The following is a 22,454-nucleotide window of genomic DNA, read 5'->3' on the forward strand; positions in this document are numbered from 1 at the left end:
CAGACCGACCTTTCGCAGCCTTCTTTCCCGTCTCTCCTCTCGTCCCCCCTTAGTGATGGGCGATACTATCGAAACGTTCGATACTATCGATAGTATTTGACTATCGATTGTACAACTATCGAGTGAACCAGAATTTCGATAGTATCGCTATAGGTTTTCGAACTATCGATAGTATCAGGACATGCACTGCACCTAGCTTCACGTTGGTTGAACCAAGCTTTCGCTCCTGCAAACTATCAGTACGTTGTTCCCACCCACCAATTTAAAATTTTAGCTTCTTGATTTTGAAAACCAAACTTTCTGCGAAATTTGCTTCTGCAAGCGACCAATAGTTTGTGCGTTTCGCCCTGCAAATATCAATTAGTTTGCTCAATCCGATATTAAATTTCTGTTTTGCTCCTGCAAACTATCCACAGTTTCTTCACTCCGAATTTAAAATTTGAGCAGGTTTCTTTTGAAACGACACTTTCTGGATTCGCGTTTTGCTCCTGCAAATTCACAATAGTTTGCTAACTACGAATAGAAAAATCTACTCATGAGCCATTTTGTTCCTTTTAAAAACGATATCGTCTGAATTTGCGTTTCGCTCATACGAACTATGGATACTTCAGTCACTCACAATTTAAGAGTTGAAAACAATCCATAGGAAATAGAACCTCCTGAACTCTCGTTTTTTCGCATGCAGTTCAAACGATGGCATTTCGCTCTTGATTATTTGTTACCTCTCAAAAAAAAAAAAAAAAAGACTGCGAAGTTCATGAAATATGAAATATCGGAGTATTTATACATTTGCGCTTTTTGAGGTGCATTTCTGGGGAGATATTAAAGTGACAGTAACTTAAACTAGTGATAGTTTGACAGCGTATGCGACTGCTCTGGTTAATGTTAACCATACGTACAGCGCACAACAATCCACAAAATCTCCTTTTCTGTTTCCCGACTGTTCTTGTTCCCGACTGCTTTTCGGAACAGTTCCTCCGGAACTGTTTTATGTAATCTTTTTTTTTTTTTTTTCATGCTAGCGGTCCGAAACTATTTAAAAAATATCATTTACTGTGCGACTATAAGTAGAGGTATTCATTAGATTGATAACATAAATGGGAGCAGTGACTATTACATTTTTGCAGCACGCGGGTTTGGACTGTGTCCAGCTTTCTATAGATAGCTAAATATATCGATAGTTCTGAGCAAAATTATCGATAGTCAAATGAGTAGTCGTCTGAGCCATCGATAGTACTATCGATAGTGCTTGGAAGTTGGATGGCTATCGCCCATCACTAGTCTCCTTCGTCGTTTTTCCGTTTTTCTTTCTCCTCCGTTCGACCGTCCATTTGGAGTTTGGATACTCGCGCCTCAATCAAATGACTCTAGCCCAATCAGCGCGAAGGAAACTGACGCCAGTTCTTGAAGACCAATGAGCATCCAAATATTTATACATATAATGCGCAGCCAATCAGAGATCTTCCGAGCGCGCGCGCTGGTGGCGACAGTATTTTGGAGGCGGTGCGATCGAAATGGACGACTGGCGGAAGAAAGTAACTAAAAAACAGAGCCTCAAGCTGCCTCAAGTATTACAGCAAACACAAGCAGAAGCCAGAGACCTGCAAGGAATACAAAGGAGACAGGGCAAGCGCACTTCTCTTTCAAGCACGCACCGGATGCCTTCTAACGAACCAGAGAATGAGTGAATTATTCGAGAACGTTGATCCTACGTGCCAGTTATGCGGAAAAGCGGCGGAAACCAGACGACACATTCTAACCGAGTGCGAAAAAATCCAAGAGTATACTCCCAAGGTCCAAAAATGGATGAGAGCATGCAGTGCTTGTTCAAACAAGCTGAAACAGAAACTGAAAGCGAAGTGGAAAACCCACCATCAAACGAGCCTTTCAAGCAGATACAGAGCCGCCTAGTGCACTGGGAGAAAATCAAACACAGACTCACGAGACAACCACAGAAGTGACCTAAGTGACAAACATCGAGAACTATTTTCTTTTATTTTTATTTTTACATCTGTGACTCCATCCTGGAAGTCTGCCCTGTATCAAAAGGGATTAGGTGCCACTATCACTTTAGAGCCGGCTGCTTTGTCCTTCTCATCCGCTGTTTTTGGGTTTTATGGCGAAGCATTGGGCGGAGCCTGACGTCAAGGGGTTAATAACCTTTTTTTACCTGTTTTTTCGCCTGTCACCACCACATGTCATGCTGCTGTTGCATGCAGCAAGGAAAAGAAAAAGCATCGAAAAACAGAAAACAGGTTAGACCCAGGGAAAACTAGAGTCACTTACGACTCTTGGAAAAGGCGGCAACCTTTGCAGGAATGGAAGGGTGGAATTTGCGAATGCAGGAATGGATGAGTGGTCTCGGCCGCGGCGTGAAGCCCATAAGCCAACGCATGTATTCGGTGACCTATTAGCATAGGTGCCGACTAGGGGGGGCGCGGGGACCCTTGCCCCCCCGGAACATGAACTAGGGGGGGCGCCGCCTCCCCCGGGAAGTCCCGCTAAGGGACTGACACCAACCTTTGGGGCTCGGCGCGCCCGGGTCAAAAGAGCGAAGAGGAACCAACCCCAAAAATGAATCTTGCAATTTGTAAAATATGTATCCGCCCACCATACTCATTATCACAGTAGAAGGTGAGGCGAAGAAACACAGAGGATGACACAACACATAGCCTGAATTTCGCCCAACGCAATCAGATCAATGAAACGAAGCAGTCGAAAGGGTACCAGCAGCTGCCAGTGAGGTGTAACGGTAGGATCTTCGGAACGCATATTCGTTGGGAGCGGGTTCAACTCCCGCTGCTCCATTTCATTGACCATATTCATATATTGCATGCATTTCGTGTCAAACACCGAGGATTCAATGCATTTTGTTCCTTTTGCACTCAGTTTTCAAAGGCGTAATGCCTTCAGTTGTGCACATCTTCACTGTTTACGTTCTTTCTGTTTTTTTTTTGTTGTTTTTTTCAGTTTTTCCTTCCTCTTATTTCTATACCAGTTCTGCATACATCATAGGATCCCGCCAGAGTGTGTGATTCTTCAGCTTTAGTTTTGTCTTCTTCATTTTTCTTTTCCTTTTCTCTTTTTGTTTTCTTTTGCGTTCTTCTTTCCTTTGCCTTTTTTTGTCTTCCCCCTTTCACTTTTTTTTTTTTAATAACAAGCCGACATCCATCTGGCTTACCTTTCCATTCTTTTTGTTTCTTAATAAACATATCCCCCCCGCCAGAGTACTTACTTCGCGGTGCGCCCTTGCCCCCCCCCCCAGGAAAATGAAAACTCTCCGCTTCTGCCTATTAGCCACCTAGAATACATGCCAGCGAATGAGCCTTTTCTTTTCTCTCTCATTTCTTCGTATGGAAGACTGTTGTGAATACACACGATTTGCACGAAGGTATCGATTTGCCGTTTTGCATTTTCAGTAAAATGGCAAGAGATTCAGAGGTGTAACACCAGTCATTTGCCAGTGGTAAACATCGTCGAGCCATCGAACAACTGTAGCCCACAACGCAACTAAGCACAAAAACGAAAACATGTAAAAGGTGTGGCAATGCCCCATGTGAGATGTGCTTTTAACAAACAACTGTATTTTGAGCTCGCAGTTTCAAAACTGAGTTTTAATGTTATCGAGTTTTCTGTGTGTCGTTGAGTAGCACATTGCTGTAGCCGAGTGCATTCGTCCATCTGTGCATAGGCGGAGAGTTTTCAATGTGCCTTAGGGGACCGGGGTACAATGCCCCCTACCCTCAATTCATACACAGAGGTTGGGCAGGGTGTCGGGGATTCCGTGTTGTGATGTAGTGAGGCAAATTTTCATCTTCTTAGAACTCGTAGGATTTCGCTCGAACCGTTCATCTTGATTGTCTGCTGGGTAGACCTATCGGGGCGGGGGGGCCCCGGCCCCCACGCAGTCGGCGCCTATGCGCTTGTGTTCTTTATGTGATAGCATTGCAGAAGAGTGGGTGTAGGTAACCAGGCCATGTGTCCAGGCTGCATTGGCTGAAGCCACTTGCCCCCTCCTAACTTGATCTACGTCGTAAGAGTGGATAAACATACAACAACAGGTGTGCTGTCACAGTGGCAGATTTTTTTGCATAAAATAACATGACAAAATTGCTCGGAAAGTGAACGACTGACTTGACAGTCTTTTTAATGTAACGCGACTAATTTATCTGCAGTTAAAAAATATTTCTCAGAAAGGTTCGAGACGTGCCTGTAATGTTAGCAAGCTATATCTACCTTTAAATTGTTAACAAGTTTTTTTAGTTATCCTGTAAACCCTAACGCACATTCACTCGTTCCGATTTGCAATGAAAAGGACAAGAGCAAGGACACAAAACACACGACAAAGGAGGTTTATTCATTGGCATTAAAATTGCAGATACTGCATACAGAACAAAAAGGAGAGAAACTCAATTATTTTCATTGAATGTCTTTCTTATTTTGCTGCTCAGACCACTTGCAGAAAACTGTAGATAGAGAGTTGCATGTTATGTTGGATAAACTCTCTCCCCAAATTCATACCTGTGATACAAATAAATCTGAGTAAAATGAAGATTTTGGTGGGTAGGCAGAACCTGGGAAGGTCGAGAGAGCACCAAAGCAAATCCAGATGGGCAGGAGGGGTTCGTCATTGTTCGCATGGTCCCGAGAGCATAAACGGTCCCTATAACAGTAGCCTTCAGGGAACAGGATCGAACAGGGGTTTCTCTTAAATTTGTGAGGGCTCTGATGTGCAACATAAATGTTATCTCAACACCCAAGAGATTGGCTAAAAATGATTTGTGACAAATGCGAAGGAAAAGAAATGCTTGAATAGAGGTCAAAGCAGTAGCTTTGAACAATGCAAGGAATGTGATGGTAGTGCTTACAAGTTGCAGCAAAACTGAAAGTAAATGCACAAGGTGCTTCTGAAACTCCCAACGAAACTATGCGACCTGGAATGGCTACCTGGCAAGCCATCCTGAAGCAGGACCTTTGTGATGCGAGATGGGTGGAGGCCCTTTAGTTGGAGAGCGTGAACAATCTCCTGGAAGGCCTTTGCATAGCCAGAAATAAAAAAATCCATTTCACCTTGGGTTTTTGTGGCTGCTGCCATCCAATCACCCTACTTTGCAGTAAGTGGCAAACACAGGCACGGTTTCTCCTAGACAATGATGGCAGTGAGAAAACAAGCAAACACAAAATGCCTGCCATCACTTGACAGCAATGCTGACCAACAGCTGACAAAAAACAGGTAACTAGAGTCAAGCACTTGGAAAATTTATAAAATTAACAGCATCTTGAGAAAAGAATTTGCACATTCAACTGGAATAGAGACCGCATTTTTCCCTCCACTTTGAGAGCAGCAGTGTCAACTACGTTTCACACGTCCACAAAATTCGAGACGACACAGCAGTAAGAATGATACTTGCGGTACCTGAGCAAACCTGTCACTTGTTCTTGATGCTGTTTTCTGAAAATCTCTCTCTTTTTGAGTGGAGGGGTATTGGGGCAGGAAACAAAAGCTGGGAAAGCAAGAGGCAGTAGTGAGAAGAGCAATCGGAACAAGAGAGAACTTCCTGACGTCACTGGCTACTACACAGACATCATTGCCGTCTTTCCTGCAATTGCTTCTGGTTTTGTTAAAACTACTGCTTTACATGTTCACACGTACGAGAGTTTCTCAGCAAAGAGAAACGACCTAGTATCAAAACCAAATGCAGATAGGTAAATAAATAAATAAATAAAGTATATACAGAGACTAGCCATGTGAAAACAACGATAAGCATGTTCTGTTTTCTGTTTAGAGATGAAAAGAGAAACATCCTTTTTTTTGCCTTTTTTCTTTTTTTGCTTCCAGCACTCTCACAGATAACACATAAGGTATATATATACTATATATATGCCTCTGTTAACCTCCACCTATGCAAAAGGGAGACATCCTGGGTTCGGGGCTCTAAACCCGTGATGTGGACACTTTTGCCAGCGCCACTCAGTAACACCTCTTTCCGTGGAGGCAGGGAGAAAAAAGTTTCTTTTGCACCTATAGTAAGTCCCCCGGAACTCCCCACAAAGACATGTACACACACTCCACTTTGCTGCTATATTTTGTTCGTCTGTCCTGGCATACACAGCAGGGAACGCAGGGTGCATGATTCTGCGATCACACAAGGGAAGGGGACCCAACAGAACCATTCGTAGCCCACACATGGCAGACCTACCAAACTATCCTAGGTTGGCAAAAATGTTCTTTGGAAAGCTGTCGTCTACACTGTGTCATCTTATATATATATACATATACATTTATATATGTACATATATATATAAATATACGCAACTATATAGATATATATGTATACATATAACGCATTTAAAAATGTCGAGGATTTCCATGCCTGTGCATGTGCATGTGTATTTCGACACATGCGCATGCACACAGTATGATGCGAACACATTCGGGTCAGAGAAACAAAACCAACAAGATGAATTGGAAACTACGGCTGTACATTTACAAACACACGAGGCAGTCCTTTTTGTAAATGTTTCTCATTCTGCTTGGTTCTCTTGTAGAGTCATTTGCAGCAGGCGTGGTGGGTCTGCTCCAAACGGGAAACCGGGGGACAGAAACAATGGCAGCTTGGCATGACTGCACAGCAAGGGGCCTCCGAAAAGAAACACCAGAGGCCCTGCTGGCCAGGAAACTCCACGGAGCCTCCATAGTTCGGGTGCGACATTTTTCGCATCTAGTCCTCCGATGGGGACTCAACGGAAAATAAGGGAGGAAAGGGGGGAAATGCCGCCGGCTCCTGTCTCTTGCCATTTCCTGGGCGATGGCGGTGATAGCAGCGATGGCGTCTACGGTTCTAATACAGTCCGCAGCCACGCAGATTGTTGGCGATGATGACATCTGTGACGGCATCGAACACAAACTGGATGTTTGTGGTGTCCGTGGCACAGGTCATGTGGCAGTAAATCTCCTTGGTCGTCGATTTGTTCTTGGCTTCAAATTGTGCCTGGATGTAGGCAGCTGCCTCACCATATTCTTGAGCACCTGGAAACAGAGAAAACAGCTTTTGGATAAGACGTGCAAAGAGTCATCACTCTGTCACTGGGTAGCCTTGTATACCAGCATCAATCATGCCGCGTGGTAACCAAAACCTGTGCCTCTAATATGTCTGGGAAGACTCCATGTGCAAATGTCAGTTAAAATTATAAATGGAAAATTACAAATATTCTGAACAAGTAGCAAGGGCAGAATGTGTGCTGCTAAGGGACGATACCTTAGGTAGGGATCCTGGGAGGTACTTATCTATTTGCATACATTACAATTAAAGCAAATAGCATTACTGCACCAAATATTAGGTATTACACAGAATATTTATATATATAAAATATATATATATATATTATATATAATATTATATATATATATAATATATATTTATAAATCGGACTAGATGTGAACGAAAAGTAAAGACCAAATCCAGTCAGGAGACAGCACTTTGTATCAGTTGTCTGTAGCTTAACTTCGCAAGTATTCTAAACAGAGCTTCACACTTTAAATGGTAGCTGCTGGCCTTCCCTGGAAGCGTTTTAATTCCACACTAAATTAAGCACCTGGAGGCAACAATCTAGCTTGTAGTCTCAAAGGAAGGAAATGCTAAAAACCCTGACACAGTGCTGCGAGTTGGTTATATCAAACCTTTAGATTTTGTGTACTTTTTCTTTGTGCTTATTCATCACCCACTGAAATTGCTGCTTTACCTATATTACATTCGTCTGCTCTTGCAAACTTTTCTTCGTTCTTAGATCACCCGTGTTCGCACTGTGAACTATACACATGATGACTTCCTGTAAGGACAGTGCCTCTGACCCGTGTTCTGTTGAGGAAGCAAGGAAACCTCTACGTTCTGGTGCTTGACCATATGAAAAATGGCCTTGTAATGTTCACAAAATGCGGGGAGAGAATAAGTGCTGGAAGTTTCCATTCAGCAAGGGCCCAACTGCAGCTGGACACGCGTGTCAGACCAACAGGAAATGCTGCAGAAAAAAGCTACAGAGTACCATTGCTGACTTGGCCTGTAGGCTGAAAGACCATGACATCCCAATTGCTGACACCTGCTTCTGATAGCTCCACCTGTTGGCAACAATGCACATTTGTTGTGGGTGCCGCCATCCGCTCTGGCCAGGTTTGGCCAAACCACTCCCAGCCAATGATGGCTGGTACTGCCAGAAAAAGTGAAATAATTTTTTGTTTCTTCACTGCTGCAGAGGTGCTGGCTTCAGTTCACCTCTTGACATAGGTGCTGATGTAAGCGTCATACCAAGAGGTCCAGAACGTCATAGTTTGCTCTTTTAATAATGAGCGAAACATGGGCCTTGTGTCAGATACACAAACACGTTCTTGATCCTCACGTTCACCCGAGTGCCTCGCTCCTAACGCGTAGATATTTCCCTTAATGACTTTCCACCTGCTATTCTCAGAGCTGACTTTCCCAACTTCCTTCATGTCTATGTCAACATATGGTAAAAAGAAAAACGAAAAAAAAAAAAAAAAAAAGTATTTTTGGGGTGTTCTGGCACCAACATACTGTCTTTCTATTGCCCCCATTGGCACACTGTTTCAGCTCCATTCGCCACCTACATATTCTAATCTATTCTAAGAGACATTCGTGATATTGTGTATGCTAAAACACAGTATGTCACTGATACCATCTTAATCACTGCCCTCCCATGCACATTTGAGCTGCACATGGTTATTCGTTAAGTAGTGTTCATTGAATGAATATGTTATCCATGTGATTCCGGTAGGAAGTAGCAGATTGCTTCTTGAACACCGTAAGATGCCTCACTCATCTGAATGTTGTTGAATTATTGCAGGGTAGAAGAACTTTCATTTCTATAAGTTCACAGTTGGATAATGGCACAAAAAGATGAACTGCTTTGCTAACCTTGCCTGCTGATGTTTAGTTTACATAACAAGAGGGCTTGTCTAGCATTGTGTCTATAGCATGACCCTACACCCATGGCCATCATTAGATGATGTCAGGTTGAAGCACAACGCCTCTCGTTTGCTATCAAATTATAACAGCATCCACCTCATCCTGAGCAGCATTGAACACCTCTCTCAGCGACAAGAGTGGAATTAACTGCTATGTAATGTGTTGGCTGGTGCAACAGTTGCAACAGCAGTTGAGTGAAAAATTTTCTTCTTCAGCTTCTCTTTCTTCCTATGAAGCAAAAATAAGAATGTGATTCACACTACCTTCCTGGTTAAGGCTTGGGATGTTGATCAAGACTCTTCCTGGAACAAAGTACATAACCACTATCTACGACAAGTAGGTCATTTAGGACGGTCCTTGCAGTGCAGAACACATTTTGTGGGGTAGAACATAGGGATAAAATGGAAGCAAGCTGGTGCAAGCTAGGTATGTGTGACATTACCCTGAGTCTGGGGTGCAAAGGAACCTCATGTACACAAAGTGGGCAGGGTGAAGACTTGACTCTTTGCCCTGCACACTTTGTGTACGTTTGGTACCTTGGCACCGCAGACACAGGGTAACGTCACACATATTATCTGACTTTATTGGTGTCCGGTTGTGGGTGTCCTTTGAATGAAAGACGGTATTATATAATCTCATGTTTTACAAATAGGACATCGAGTTCCTCTGTTGATCGTGATAATTTCTTACCTGTGTACTCGGGGAAACATATGGTGAGCGGAGACTTTTTTATCTTTTCCTCAAAAAGATCCTTTTTGTTGAGAAAGAGGATTATAGATGTGTCGGTGAACCACTTGTTGTTGCAGATGGAGTCAAACAGCTTCAAAGATTCTTGCATGCGGTTCTAGTAGAAAATAAGCAGAAATGAAAAACATATATCCGATGCACTTTCATCTTATTAAGGTGTTAAAGAAAGAAAGAAGAAGTAAAAGAGAGAGAGAGAGACAGACAAACTGTGGTTGTTCTTCAATATAACTTAAAATAATGAATGCTATACTACTACAATTCCACTTGAGCAAAGTGAACCTTGGTGGTAATACTTTAGAAGGACTTGGGAGTGCGGGGAGTTATCTTCTCTCATAAGAGAAGGAAACCAGAAAACCCAAAAGAATGAGTGTGAACAGCTGCATAGGCACAGGTTTCACCCCTGCACCAAACGCATCGTCAGTTTTCTTGTGGGAGGATGTACGTCGGCCATACAGGGTGCTGCGTTAATCCGAGATTGAAGGAGCACCAAAGAGTTATCGAACGAAATGTTCCCCTGCTTGTCCAAGAATGTATTTCGTATGGGTGTCCTGCCCAGGGATTGGAACCGTTATGTTTTCAGTTCGGTCAGGCATATTGGTTCGGGTTCACCTCTGCAACAACGCAAAATATTGGTTCGAACCGGTTCCGGAAAGTGAATTTTGAGCAGATTGCCATGGGTCAAAAACCAATCACATCCTTATGATTCTCAAATAACACAAATGTACTTTTGTTGTTATTGTTGTTGCCGACACAGCAGTGGATCACAGCAACACTGCGAGGTGCAACGGTACGGTAGCATACTGTACTCTCACTCATCATATACACCCTTTTACATCCTGCTCAGGGACTGGCCATTATTTTCACAGCCCAAAATATTAATTACAGAATAAGAGAATTATAACGAATGTTTTTAGCGCCGGTGTTCGTCAGCGGCAGCTAACAGTCACCGACCTCACAAGAGCAAGAAACAGAATCAAATTCCTAATCGCAATTGTGCCATCTAACAATACATAGCGTGCACGCTCAGTGTTGACTCAGGCGCAGTGATGGAAGTGCTGTGCCATTTGCGCCAATAATGGGCTGCTGCGCCATACTGCGCCATAGAGGGTGTTTTTGCTGCATTTGTGCCAAAGTTGCGCCAAAGCGTGGAGCAGGCGACTACTTCACAGTCCACGGAGGTCGCGTGCGTCGAAACGAAACCCGAAGTAAACGAGGCGAACAAGCGTTTGACCAAATTTAAACGTGAGGTGAGGACTTACTAGCCTGCTAATCGGCCGAAGCTGATGCCAGCTAGGCCTAGTCTAGCCCTAGCCAAGCAGTCTCGGGACGCACATGTGCACCGTCACATAGACGCTCCAACGATTCTGCTGTTCGTTTTGTGTTATCTTTTGTGTTTTTCCCTAGCTCAGGGACATGTTGCCAACGTCAAGTATACACCAACTAGCTTGCATTTCGCTTCTATATTTATCGCTATCCAAGCTGAGAGGCACGAGGTGATCTCCACGCTCAGACCGCTTTTCGATTCCTAAGGGTAGCTCGGCGTGTCTCTAAAAATATCATTTAGACCTATTGTTGACGGTCACTGTAACTTGATACCTTTGAGGGTCGCTCGGCTCTTAGGCAACGAAACACATTGCATAAGTGGACACGCTATTTACACCCGCTATGCACTGAGTCCTCGGAAGCAGGTTAGGCTCATGGCTCCCCGATCTCGCGCCTTTAAGTTGAGTGGAAAATTGCCCAAGACACAATTAAACTGAAAACATTGAAAGCGCTCATTCCACATCATAAATTAGTGATCATACATGCCTGGGGCTCGCCGACGCTGAATCGTGAAGCTGCGCCATGCTGCGCCAAAACTTTTTTTCCTGTGCCAATGGTTGCGCCAGAGCACTTCGAGGCACTTCCATCACTGCTCAGGCGCGTCGGACCAAACGCCGCTTTCCCGAACGGTTCAGTTGTGGTCCGGTTCAACGCGAGAAAAAAAAATTTGGTTCTGTTCAGTTCCGGTTCAGTGAAAAATACGAGTTTTTAGCGGTTTTCAGTTTGGGTTCAGTTTCAGCTCCGATCCCTGGTCCTGCCCTGTTTGACAACACAGAAGTATTATTTAGGTCAACTAGTCAGATTCACTGCGAAGTTGTAGACGCCGTGCATATCCGAATGGCAGGAAACATGTGCCTTAGCTCTGATTCAGTGTGCTTATCCGGGAAAGGGTGTAACCTTGTAAAATAGGTTACCGCTTGAGTGCTCCACTGATGAGCTGTGACGTCAGCAGGAATGAGGTGGAGGGGGAGAGGATTTTAACTACCTGTTCTCCTTCATTAAAGGGACTATCGCATCCGTCCCGGTCGGTTCCGAAACTATAGTGCCATTTTACTCGACGTTCATCACTGATGATAACGCCAAAAATCCGACGCGAATTGGTGGCGTTGTTCCTGTGCAGTTTAATGTAGCGCTTTGCAAGTAGGTTTCTGCGCATGAGAAGAGGGCGAGAGGAGAGGAAGAGAGTACAGTGACGCTGGCGCAGGCATGGCGTGCTCCTACTGGATGAGAAGCCGGCTGCTCCATGTGCGCAGCTCAGAAAGGTAAACAGTGCGGTATACCCTGTTGGTGCCGAGAAGTTTGCGAGTCGAACCCTGGTGTTCACTGAACGAACCGTGTCGTGGGGATATTCCCGGGCAGTATCCGCACATTGCATTGTGTATCAAGGCATTGCACGTGTATGAGGCTGTCCAGCGTTGATCTTTCCTGATAATGCATGACGAAAGCGACATACGTGTTGCAAGTAAATCGCATTTTCATTCCAATATGACAGTTTTTACTGTGAGCAACAGAAACGAAACCGAAACGAGCATCCCCACCAAGAGCCGGCACAGTGGCGCCCCTAGTTGTTTCATCACCTGCCTTGTTTCAAAAAGGATTACGCGAGACTGAACCTGAACCAACGTTTTGAGTGTTGTTCGCTCGAATATGGTGAATACGTACTGTGTCTACGGGTGCACTTGTTCACGCTTGGACGGAGTATCACTTTTCTCACTCCGGAAAGAGAGACGACTGCGTCGATGATGGGAAAAGGCGGTTAACCGTCGGTACTGCCGGGCGACCAGATACGCAAGTTGTCTGTAATCACCACTTCAATCCGGACGACAGCAAGGGCAACCGAAACTCTTGAAACCTAGTGCTGTGCCGACGCTTCACCTTGGTGGTGCCATCACAGAACAGCTCTGTCTTTCTGCGTGTGTCTCGCCATAGGATATGCGGCATGCTTATACTTGAGGTTGACATTCCTGGCATGCTTTTCGGATGCCGTAGCCATTGCAGTCTTCGAATCTGCCATTGTCTTCGAGACGCCGCTGACTGCAGCTCAAATTTGGGTACGTAGCCGGCGTTCAATTTCTGTTCGCCCCTTTCTCAACACACCAATTTCGTCTCGAAAGAAAAAAACATCCCATACCGGTAATAGTGCCATCCTCACCGACGTTGCAGTACTGAACGATTCTTTGTTTACCTTTCTGGAGCAAGCACATGGCTTTTCCGGCCACTCACAAGCGCCCTGAATGAGCCACAGCCACGTCATGTGCAGTGGCCTCGCGGACTTGCGGAGAGCGATAAGTAGCGGCTCTTCCCAACGCATCCCGTATGCTCTGTCCCAGGCGCGCCCAGGCAAAGTTTGCAAGGCCGCTCATTGGTTTTCCGGCCTCCCCCTTCCTCCGTACGTCACACAGCTGAGCAGCACTTACGTGCTCCGACCTGCAAGCTGGAGCGTGAGAGTCCTTCAAGGGCGCAATGCTCCGGAAAAGGAGTGACACCGTTTAGTAAAAAGGAGCACGCTCCCGGCGCTCTGGTCTGGAGCCGCCCCGGGATTCCCTCTCTAGAAACGTCACCCGGACAAGGTCAATCAGTGAGCACCATTTGGTGCGGGCGAGACCAATCACGGAGCGGGTGCAGGGGTCTTGGCGACCGACCGACAGGCGGGCAGGCAAGCCGGAATACTAGGGGACAGCGTCTGGTGTGTGATCGGCTTGCGGAATGGCGTTTCTGGTTAGCGTCGGACGTGTTCGTCGAGCCAGGAGCGTAACACCGTGTTCCACGCAAAATGGTCCGGTCAGAACCCACTACTGGTAAGCGAAAGTTGGCGTATTTACTGAGGACTTTTCACTTATTGTACAGCGTGGGTGGTCAGTCACATTTTCATGCGAGACGTGATAGCTCCTTGACGCACAGACTTCCTCTGCCTCAGAGTAAAGAATTTATGCCAGAGAAACGTACAAAGAAATTGTGGTTACCAAGCACTATGTAACAAAATAAACATGGCCACACAAACTTTCGTCTCCATCCATCGGTATAGAGCCTATGAAATACATGAAGATGAAAGTTTGCGTTGCCGTATTTATTTTGTTACGCAGTGGCTGGTAACCACAATTTTTTCATAGGTTTCTCTGGCATAAATTATTCACTGTGTGGCAGCGAAAGTCTGTCTGTCAAGTAGGTATAGCATCATGCGCGAAAATGTGACTGACCTTTTCTAGCACCCACCCTGTATATTGCGATACGATGCACTCAGGAGAAAGGAATATAGGACAAATTTATGAAGTTTACAAGAAAGAGGTAGCGAAAAAGACCCGCTGTCAGGGAAAGAATCCTTGAGGAAAGACAAAGACAACAGAGCAACGCAAGTGCTACAGCACCACCCAAATTATTGTTGGTTTATGAAATGCAAACGGCACAAGCAGTGGCATAGCCAGAGGGGTGGTTTCGGGGGTTCAATTCCCTCCCCCGAAATCGTACTTTTGGTAGTGCATGTGTCACAAATGTGGGTAAGTAATACTTATTATTTGGGAGAGGGAAAACGAATGTGAAATCCTCTCCCCCATGCGAATTACCCGTAGAACCCCTCCCGAAATATTTTTCTGGCTACGTTACTGGGTCACGAGTGCTCCAAGTTAGGACACGTAAAGGCAATGTGTGGGAAGGAAGAATGGCAGACAAAAGCCAACTCGTAGAGACATCAGATGATGAATTGGTGGACTCAGTATTTCAATTGGAAACGCCGCTGAACACGCAGCAAGCGTACAAAATCAGTGTGGAAGTCGAAGGACAACCTCTTTCATGTTAATTGATACTGGAACGTCGGTTTCTATCCAGCCTGAAAGTGTATATGAAGGGCATTTTCCTCGCTTTAAGCGTAAGACATCAACAGTGAGCCTAAAAACTTATTCTGGGTAACAATTGTTGGTGCTGGGACAAATCTCGGTAGCTGTCCGGTATGAAGGGTATAACACAGCACAGTTTATCTGTCCATGAAATAATTTATAGATTTAAATATACTGACTTTATGGTACTGCATAAATCGTGATGCATGCAGTCTTTTGCTTGTAATTGCTGCATGAGTTGTTACCCTTGACTGGTTTACATTACTACCACGATTACTCACGATTTGGTTGTCTGCTCTGTTCCGTTACCAACTGTTAAGCTATTTTAGCATAAGAAAGGAATCATATTGGACATAAACTTGGTTTTGAAAGTGAGGAGGTGGATAAAACAGTTGAATTGAATGGAAATTGAATTGAATTGGATGTTAATCACAGATTTTTAGATTTTTTTACACATGTCTAGCACTGTTCAATCGATTTACGTTCAGTTATTTGGTGGACCATTCTGATGGATGAGAAATGTGTACTTAATACAACATTATTCATGTAACACATAACGCCCACATGTGTCTATACTGCTGAAGCCACGGACTTACTGCCTGAATCATGCTACAAATTACATTGATTTGCCAAATGCCAGATATGCTGCTTTTGGAGTTGCATGAGTCACAGTGCCATGATGCAAAAAGCCTGAGTGTGGATGACAAGTGAATCAGACAACACCAAGAGGCTTATGAGCTCACGCTCAGACTTTTATCATCATGGAGCATCAGCTTGCCTGCGTTTACGCTGTTTTACCATTATTTGCAGCAAATCCTCTATCAGAGAAGCTGTATGTACTCCTTCAGAAGGCAGAAGTTTTCAAATAGGCATGCAAGAAACAGACATTTGAATGAGCATTCAAGTTCAATCGTTTTGCCAATGTCAGGGCAAATGACGTTATTTCCTCTTGTCGCAATCAACATCATAAATGCAGGCAAACTACGGGGTAAACCTTCATAGTGATAAGCACCTCAGTAGTAGCAGCATCCAAAATTATTATGCTATTGCCACAGTGTATGAAGCTAAAAACAAGTGCTGTGTTCTTCCCATCATTTCACACAGACATCATGGCATGACATCATCTGTGACATGACAACTTTTGAACCATTGTTCAGTATGAAATTGCTAATTCTCACAATGCCACCCTAAGAGAGTCTCCTTTGAGCCTGAACTTTCACTGTTGTACAGCTGGTCTTGCTACAACTTACAGTAGTTTCGTCTTCATGGAGAACTTGGTCGTACTCGCTCATGGCAACACAGAAAATTATGGCAGTGACGTCTTCAAAACAGTGAATCCATTTCTTTCGTTCTGATCGCTGGCCTCCAACATCGAACAATCTGCACACGTAAATTTGAAGTGAGAACAAGTGCAGACTGAATACTGTACACTCAACATACACTGGAGCACCTGCTTAGGAAGTGCAGCACAGATGTCTCAGTATAACTCGTTGATATTCAAACGTGTTAAGGAAGAGGTGCACATTTAGTTTTGTCCCTTTATTTTCAGTCACAGTTTGCCCCCATAAACCATGTTCATAAGCTGGCATAATCATATGCTATACACTGGCAGCACACCATATCTCACTGTGCTTGTTTGTTGAACAACTTGAACACTCAGTTTGTTCCAACTATAGCTATGCACCCATGGCAGTGTGAACGCCATGGGTGCAATAGTTCGCCAAGTATCCTGGGGGTTACCTTAGTACAGGGAGCATCCCAATGAAGGCTATTGCGGGTTTTCTGTGGCGGGTAGTTCTGTGGGACAACCCAAATCCCAGAGCAAGAGGAATCTCAGTATCTCCTGCACTGTAATAACCTATCCCTTCCCCCCCATATCCCATCCCCGTGGTGCTCCAAGCCGCCAATTCAGCAGGCTCACCGCACCATCTCCAAACCCCATATCACCACAAGCACACTGCACTTGGGAAATCAAGAGTATGAACGAGTACAAAGAGAGGCCATATAAATGTACTCTTCAAATCCTTCAAGATTTTCCTAGTACAGTATGCCTACTTTAAAAGCGATAAAAACCCCCTTTGCGGGAAACAAACAAAAAGATGACACAACACACAGCACAGTATGAACTAAGTAGAAGTAAGTATGAACTACCGAACAGCCCAATTTTTAACCATTTTCAGTATGCCTAACCAATATTTTTGCACAATACTTCTTCCACAGATAAGCATCTAAGAATTCCAGTGATCTAGCTGGAAGTTGAGTAAACATTTTGGTTTCTGCCACATTGGGTCACACGTTGACAGATATTACTGCATCTCTGCGTTGTCATTGCAACATGAGAAAGTTATAAGAAAATGTAAACAGAAGGCAATCTAACAAGCCATGTGCCATTCCAATCTGCAGCATGGTGCATTGTTGCCTCTGTCCCCATACTGTTCACATGAACAAGGCTTCCCATCTCTCTGCACACAAAGTGAGGGAGATAAAATTTTTCCTAACTGCTTCTTAGCGAAAGAGACAAGGATGAAGATTTTCCCTCAATTTTGTCATTCCCACGAAAACATAAGAGGCCTGCGGCAAAACAGAATAAGCTACACATACGACACTTCTGGGAGAGTACAGTACCTTTGATTGTACAGTTCTCGACATTGGGTTTCAAAAATGATCAAGGCAAAGGACAGGATCAACGAAAACTGCATCATTCTAGAATCAAGTCAGGTCAAGTCATTTCAGAATCAAGTATCATCAACCACATGTTTTCGCATAGTTTCTTCATACATATTCTTCACGTGCCCCTTTTGACGGTCACTGAAGAGGTTTATGCCTTTTTGCAAGAGAAGTAGTCCACATTTTTTTAATTCTTTATATGGGTTAAGAGAGGTCAGCCTAGCCGAAGCTGGCTTGCTACACATTGCTCTAACATACAGTAGCTTGTGCTTCAGAATGGCACGCATATATGCAGGCTTCACGTTATGCAATGAGCACAGTCTGCTAATGTTACATTTGTTATGTAACTTATACTACCTCAATACCTCCTTCACAAAGGTCCAATCTCGTTTGCTCCAGCTACATCCTAAACATGATATTATGAGTTAATGCCCTAGTAAGAAGGCTTTTTAACGCTGTTAATAAAATACAATAAGTAAATAAATAAATGCTGAAAATAATTTAGGGTGCTATCATCTTTATTGTCAGGTGTAAGGTGACTTTTGTAATGACGTGTGCTATTAACACATTTTCCTTACAGATTTTTTAAATAAAGCTATGAGAGAAGCATAGATGCCGTTTTTGCAGGTGGGTTATACAGCCAGCTGGAGATTCTGCCAAAGAGAGTACGTGATAACTAATTACCTAAAATTCGCTAAAATTAACTTTTTAATTTGAGCTTTTTGGGAGAAATGCAAGATAGCACAATTGGAACCACTCATTATTTAAAGCCACATTTTTTTTTTAATGTCCTGAAACGAGCGCATAGTTTGAGGTAGCCATTACCAAATAGTGCTACGCAAATGAGCCTAAACTGAAACAAGTGCATCGCAAATGCAAGAAAAAACAATGCCCCCTCCACATTGTGCTTTAAAGTGATGGAGTTGATTGTGAGTAGGCGCTGATCTGCTATCCAGACAAACCATTTTGTGGCCCAGATACGCCATCAATGCCGAAAGTTGTCCTTCCTGCACTATTGATGCACTTGATTTTGGCTTCAGCTCATTTGCAAAGCAAAATTTGGTGATGGATATAATAAAATTATGTGCTTGTTTCAGGATTTTAAAAGAGGAGGGTGGCCATCTCATGGAACATATCTCTCAAGAAAACTCTAATTAACCACCTAGCAGTTATACACTCTCTCTGACAGAATGTCTGCCTACCCATATTTGTTGCTCTGTGTTGTTGTTCTTGTTTTTTTTAATGAAAAAATATGTATCGAACAAATATAGGACATACATGACTCCCAGCAAAGCATGAGGTAACAGTCACCCCTGTTCCAGCAGTGTAATTTATGCTATCTGGTGCTATTGCTGCTCTAACTTGCTCTTCTAGCTAAGTTTTCATCATATTGATACTGTCAGCTTCTTCATTTGGAAGGTCTCAAAACACGTAGAGCCCATTTTGAAATTGGGATTCCATTCGGTAGCAGTCATTCTGTCTACACCACTGAAAAATGTATACTGCTGCAGCATATTCTTTATCTGTAGATGGAAATGGTAAAGACACGATAATTACTCACTTGAAATTTAGGTTCTTAAAGGAGAAGTGAACCTCTACTATGCCCGTGGTTTTGACTCTTGTCCGAAGAATGTCTTGCTCTGTTGGCATGTACTCCTTCTTCCCCAGACGGTCTAAGTCATCAAGGAAACTGTGTGCCAAGATTAAAGTCGTGTGTCAAATATAAGAAAATTAATTCTTCATTTACAAGCTACTTTTGGAAACCTTCAAAAAGACAACTCCCCACTTAATTGATCACAAATTTAATCCAGTTTGTCACCAAAGCTGTTTGTGGCCCAGTGGTACAGCTCCGGTCAGCCTTAATAACAACACTGGAAAAAATGCGGTCTCATTTCCCAGCGTGATAACAGCCACCCTTGGGGCACTGCGGGAATGTTAAGTGAACAAAATCCTTGTGTTAAACTAACAGAATAATTTTGTTCAATTTCCTTTTGCTCAATTGCCCTTTTGTTCAATTGTTCAATTTCCTCATGGCCCCAAGGGTTGCTGTAATCGCGCTCGTGAACGACACCACATTTTTTCCAGTGTTAGTTATTCAGGTTGACCGGAGCTATACCTCTTCGATGAGGGTGCAATCTCATCTTGCATATTAAAAAGATCAAATTACATAGCAACAAGATAGATCCTTTTCAATTAGGATGAATCAGCTGCTCAAAATATAAAAAGCACTCATAAAATTCAACGGCAGTTGAAACAATAAGCTGTTAAACAATAATGTGCAATAGGTAATCTCAGTGTATAATTATTTTATGCTGTACCTTTACAATCATGTCATTTAATGTTGCCAGATGTCCCACATTCACTACTTATTGTGCAGGCGAAGGTGTTTTGAGTATGGCGCCATGAAGCCAACTATATGCTAGTTAATACCCTCATGCGGTCGCTCATCTTGTCCTGGTTCCAGTTTTTTCGGATTTATAGGAAAAACATACGCCAGTAAAATTTCGAACAATTTGGGTTTACTCGAAAAACTGTTTGTTGGGGGTTCCAGTAACTGAGAGCTTAGCAAGAACAGCCAATGCCCTGATGACTGCCTTCAGCCCATACGACAAGGATCCCTTGGCCCAAATCCACTCTGCAGCAGTCTTTCAAAACATCCATGTAAACAAGAGATAAACTGATGTTCTGAGGCTGGAACAACATAGAAGGGACAGATACAAACAAAGCCTCAAATTGCCTAAGAAATCAGTGACTTTCAGTGACTTTCATCCTTCATCCATGTAATGCGCGTGAACCACATCCTTGCCTAGGGGCACTTCCACCTTGGAGTCACTGAACAGAGTACCCAATTTGGTGACTCTACTCGACCTAAGGACATTTTGTGGCCATTTCGTCCATCTCGCAGGTCAACATCCTGCGCCTAGGTTTTTCCAGCGCCACGTGAGCAGCTCCTCACTCCTTTTCTGAGTATGTCGTTTCAGCCGTCGCTTTTCCTCCGAAGTTTAAACATCAACTCATACGTAAAAAAATAAACGCCGAACCCCCCCCGGAATACGTCTCTGCATGAGAGAAAGAAAACGTTGGAAAAAGCACGTGACAAAGTGTCTGTCCACTCAGAAAGCAGCACTATGGGGGCATTCGCAGACGGGCCAAAACGCCAAAACGCTATGGTGAAAAAGATGAAGTAACCTGGACCTCACGTGCAGTTGTTGCGGTATAGGTATACTTTTATTTGAGAACGATCCAATGAGACCGTTCTATGTGCACGAGGGGAAAGGGAAACGCGGAGGGGCTGCCCGAAAAGCTGGCCTACGTCGGTAGCGTGTAGGCGTGCTGAGCTCAAGACCGCGGGTTCGATCCCGGCCGAGGACGGTAGCAATGTGGGGGTTACTTCCCCCACATTGCTTCCAGCACGGTGTGTCGGAGATTTGCGGCGCTCGTCAAGAGAACCCCAGGTGGTCGAAATTATCCGCAGTCCTACCCTGCGGCACGTGCAACATGTCCCCACATACTACAGGCAGAAGCAAAAGCAATGATCACTTCAAATTACGTTACACGCTATGTTAATTTCGTACTTGTTATCATAAAGAACTGTTGTGGGCTACAATTCAGAGAATCGGTGTTGAAAATGCAGCAGTGTTCACACTACTATCGGACCCGTTCCAATTCCACACACGCACGATAGGCCGATAGGTATGCGCGCGTCTCCTGCTGTCTCATTGGATGCCGCCAATCTTTGCCTCCTGGGGATCCCATTCGTTACCGCCAAAGACGGCTGTTTTCATTGCGTTTTTCTTCTAAACGGTAGCGTTGTGTGAACTAATTTTGTTTGAATTGTACCAATTGAAAACGGAATTTCATTTGAGAGCAAGTTGTTTTGCATTTTAGTGCCCCCTTTAACATCACGGCACCATTATTATTATTGTTATTTTATGAGAGTGAGAGAGGCGCTTTCTGTTTCGGCTTCTCAGAGCCATTTCGGCTTCTGTCCAGGCTTCGGCTGCCGAAAGCGTGGACGTGATTGGCGGAATCCATGGAGGAAAGAAGAAAAGGAGGCGCCCTAACGGCTCTTCGACAGAAGAGAGAAGCGTGGGGCAAGTGACGTGAGCACAGGAGGTGAGCCGTAGCTTCTTTGGAGCCACGCGAGGGTCACGTTACCTGAATAGCCCAATGAGGTCGCTTTGCACACGCTACTTTGGGGGCCACTTCGCCGCGCTACTACCACACCTCTCCAAGTATTTCGAAACTATGCGTTGGGGGCCTCCCATAGAGATGCATGTAACCGGAAGGCGAGCGCGGTGATGTCACTGGAGAGGCCCCCAATCTCGGCTTCACTTCTCAGAGCAATAGGGCTCCTCCCTTCTTTCCTTCCTCCATGGCGGAATCATACTTACTACGTCACGTCGTTTTTGTGACCAGGCCGCCAGGCCATCGGGGCTCGATGCCCAACTTTTCGTTATTCGATACCGCGCGATAAATGCATCGTTTGCCCTCTGTGAATCGTCAAGAGCTCCCGCGGTAACAATGGTAATTGGAATAGATTTACACATGAGGTTTGTCAGCCTAATGTGGCGACATGCTGCACGTGCCGCAGGGTAGGACTGCGGATAATTTCGGCCACCTGGGGTTGTTTTGACGTGTGCCGGAAATCTCCGACACAGGGTGCTGGAAGCGATGTTTACCTTCCCCACACTGCTATCGTCCTCGGTCGGGATTTTTACACCAGTTTTACACAAATACTCTCCGGCGGATTGGTTGGCTGTACTTCGTCACTGTCTCCTGGAAGAAAGAATGACAGTTGCCCTGTTCCTCGGAAACGTGCAGTTGAGTCATATGAGTCACCGCTAGTTTTCACAGTTGTCCTCATTGCAGTGTGAAGGATAGTTTGGTGCCCACGGCACGTTTA

At 44.3% G+C, this 22,454-nt stretch overlaps 1 protein-coding gene across 1 annotated transcript in view; it reads right to left on the minus strand.

Moving 5' to 3' along the window:
* Positions 1–4,336: 4,336 nt before the first annotated feature.
* Positions 4,337–22,454, minus strand: part of LOC135377929 (guanine nucleotide-binding protein G(o) subunit alpha) — a 66,348-nt gene continuing 48,230 nt past the window's right edge. The window contains exons 5-8 of the mRNA XM_064610701.1: positions 19,110–19,238; positions 16,132–16,261; positions 9,672–9,825; positions 4,337–7,030 (exon numbers count right to left, since the gene is read on the minus strand). Coding sequence (XP_064466771.1) covers positions 6,843–7,030; positions 9,672–9,825; positions 16,132–16,261; positions 19,110–19,238 — 601 coding nt within the window. The 3' untranslated portion in view covers positions 4,337–6,842. The remainder of the gene's footprint in view (positions 7,031–9,671; positions 9,826–16,131; positions 16,262–19,109; positions 19,239–22,454) is intronic.

The sequence above is a fragment of the Ornithodoros turicata genome, chromosome 1 (assembly GCF_037126465.1).
Source record: "Ornithodoros turicata isolate Travis chromosome 1, ASM3712646v1, whole genome shotgun sequence".
NCBI classification, from domain to species: domain Eukaryota; kingdom Metazoa; phylum Arthropoda; class Arachnida; order Ixodida; family Argasidae; genus Ornithodoros; species Ornithodoros turicata.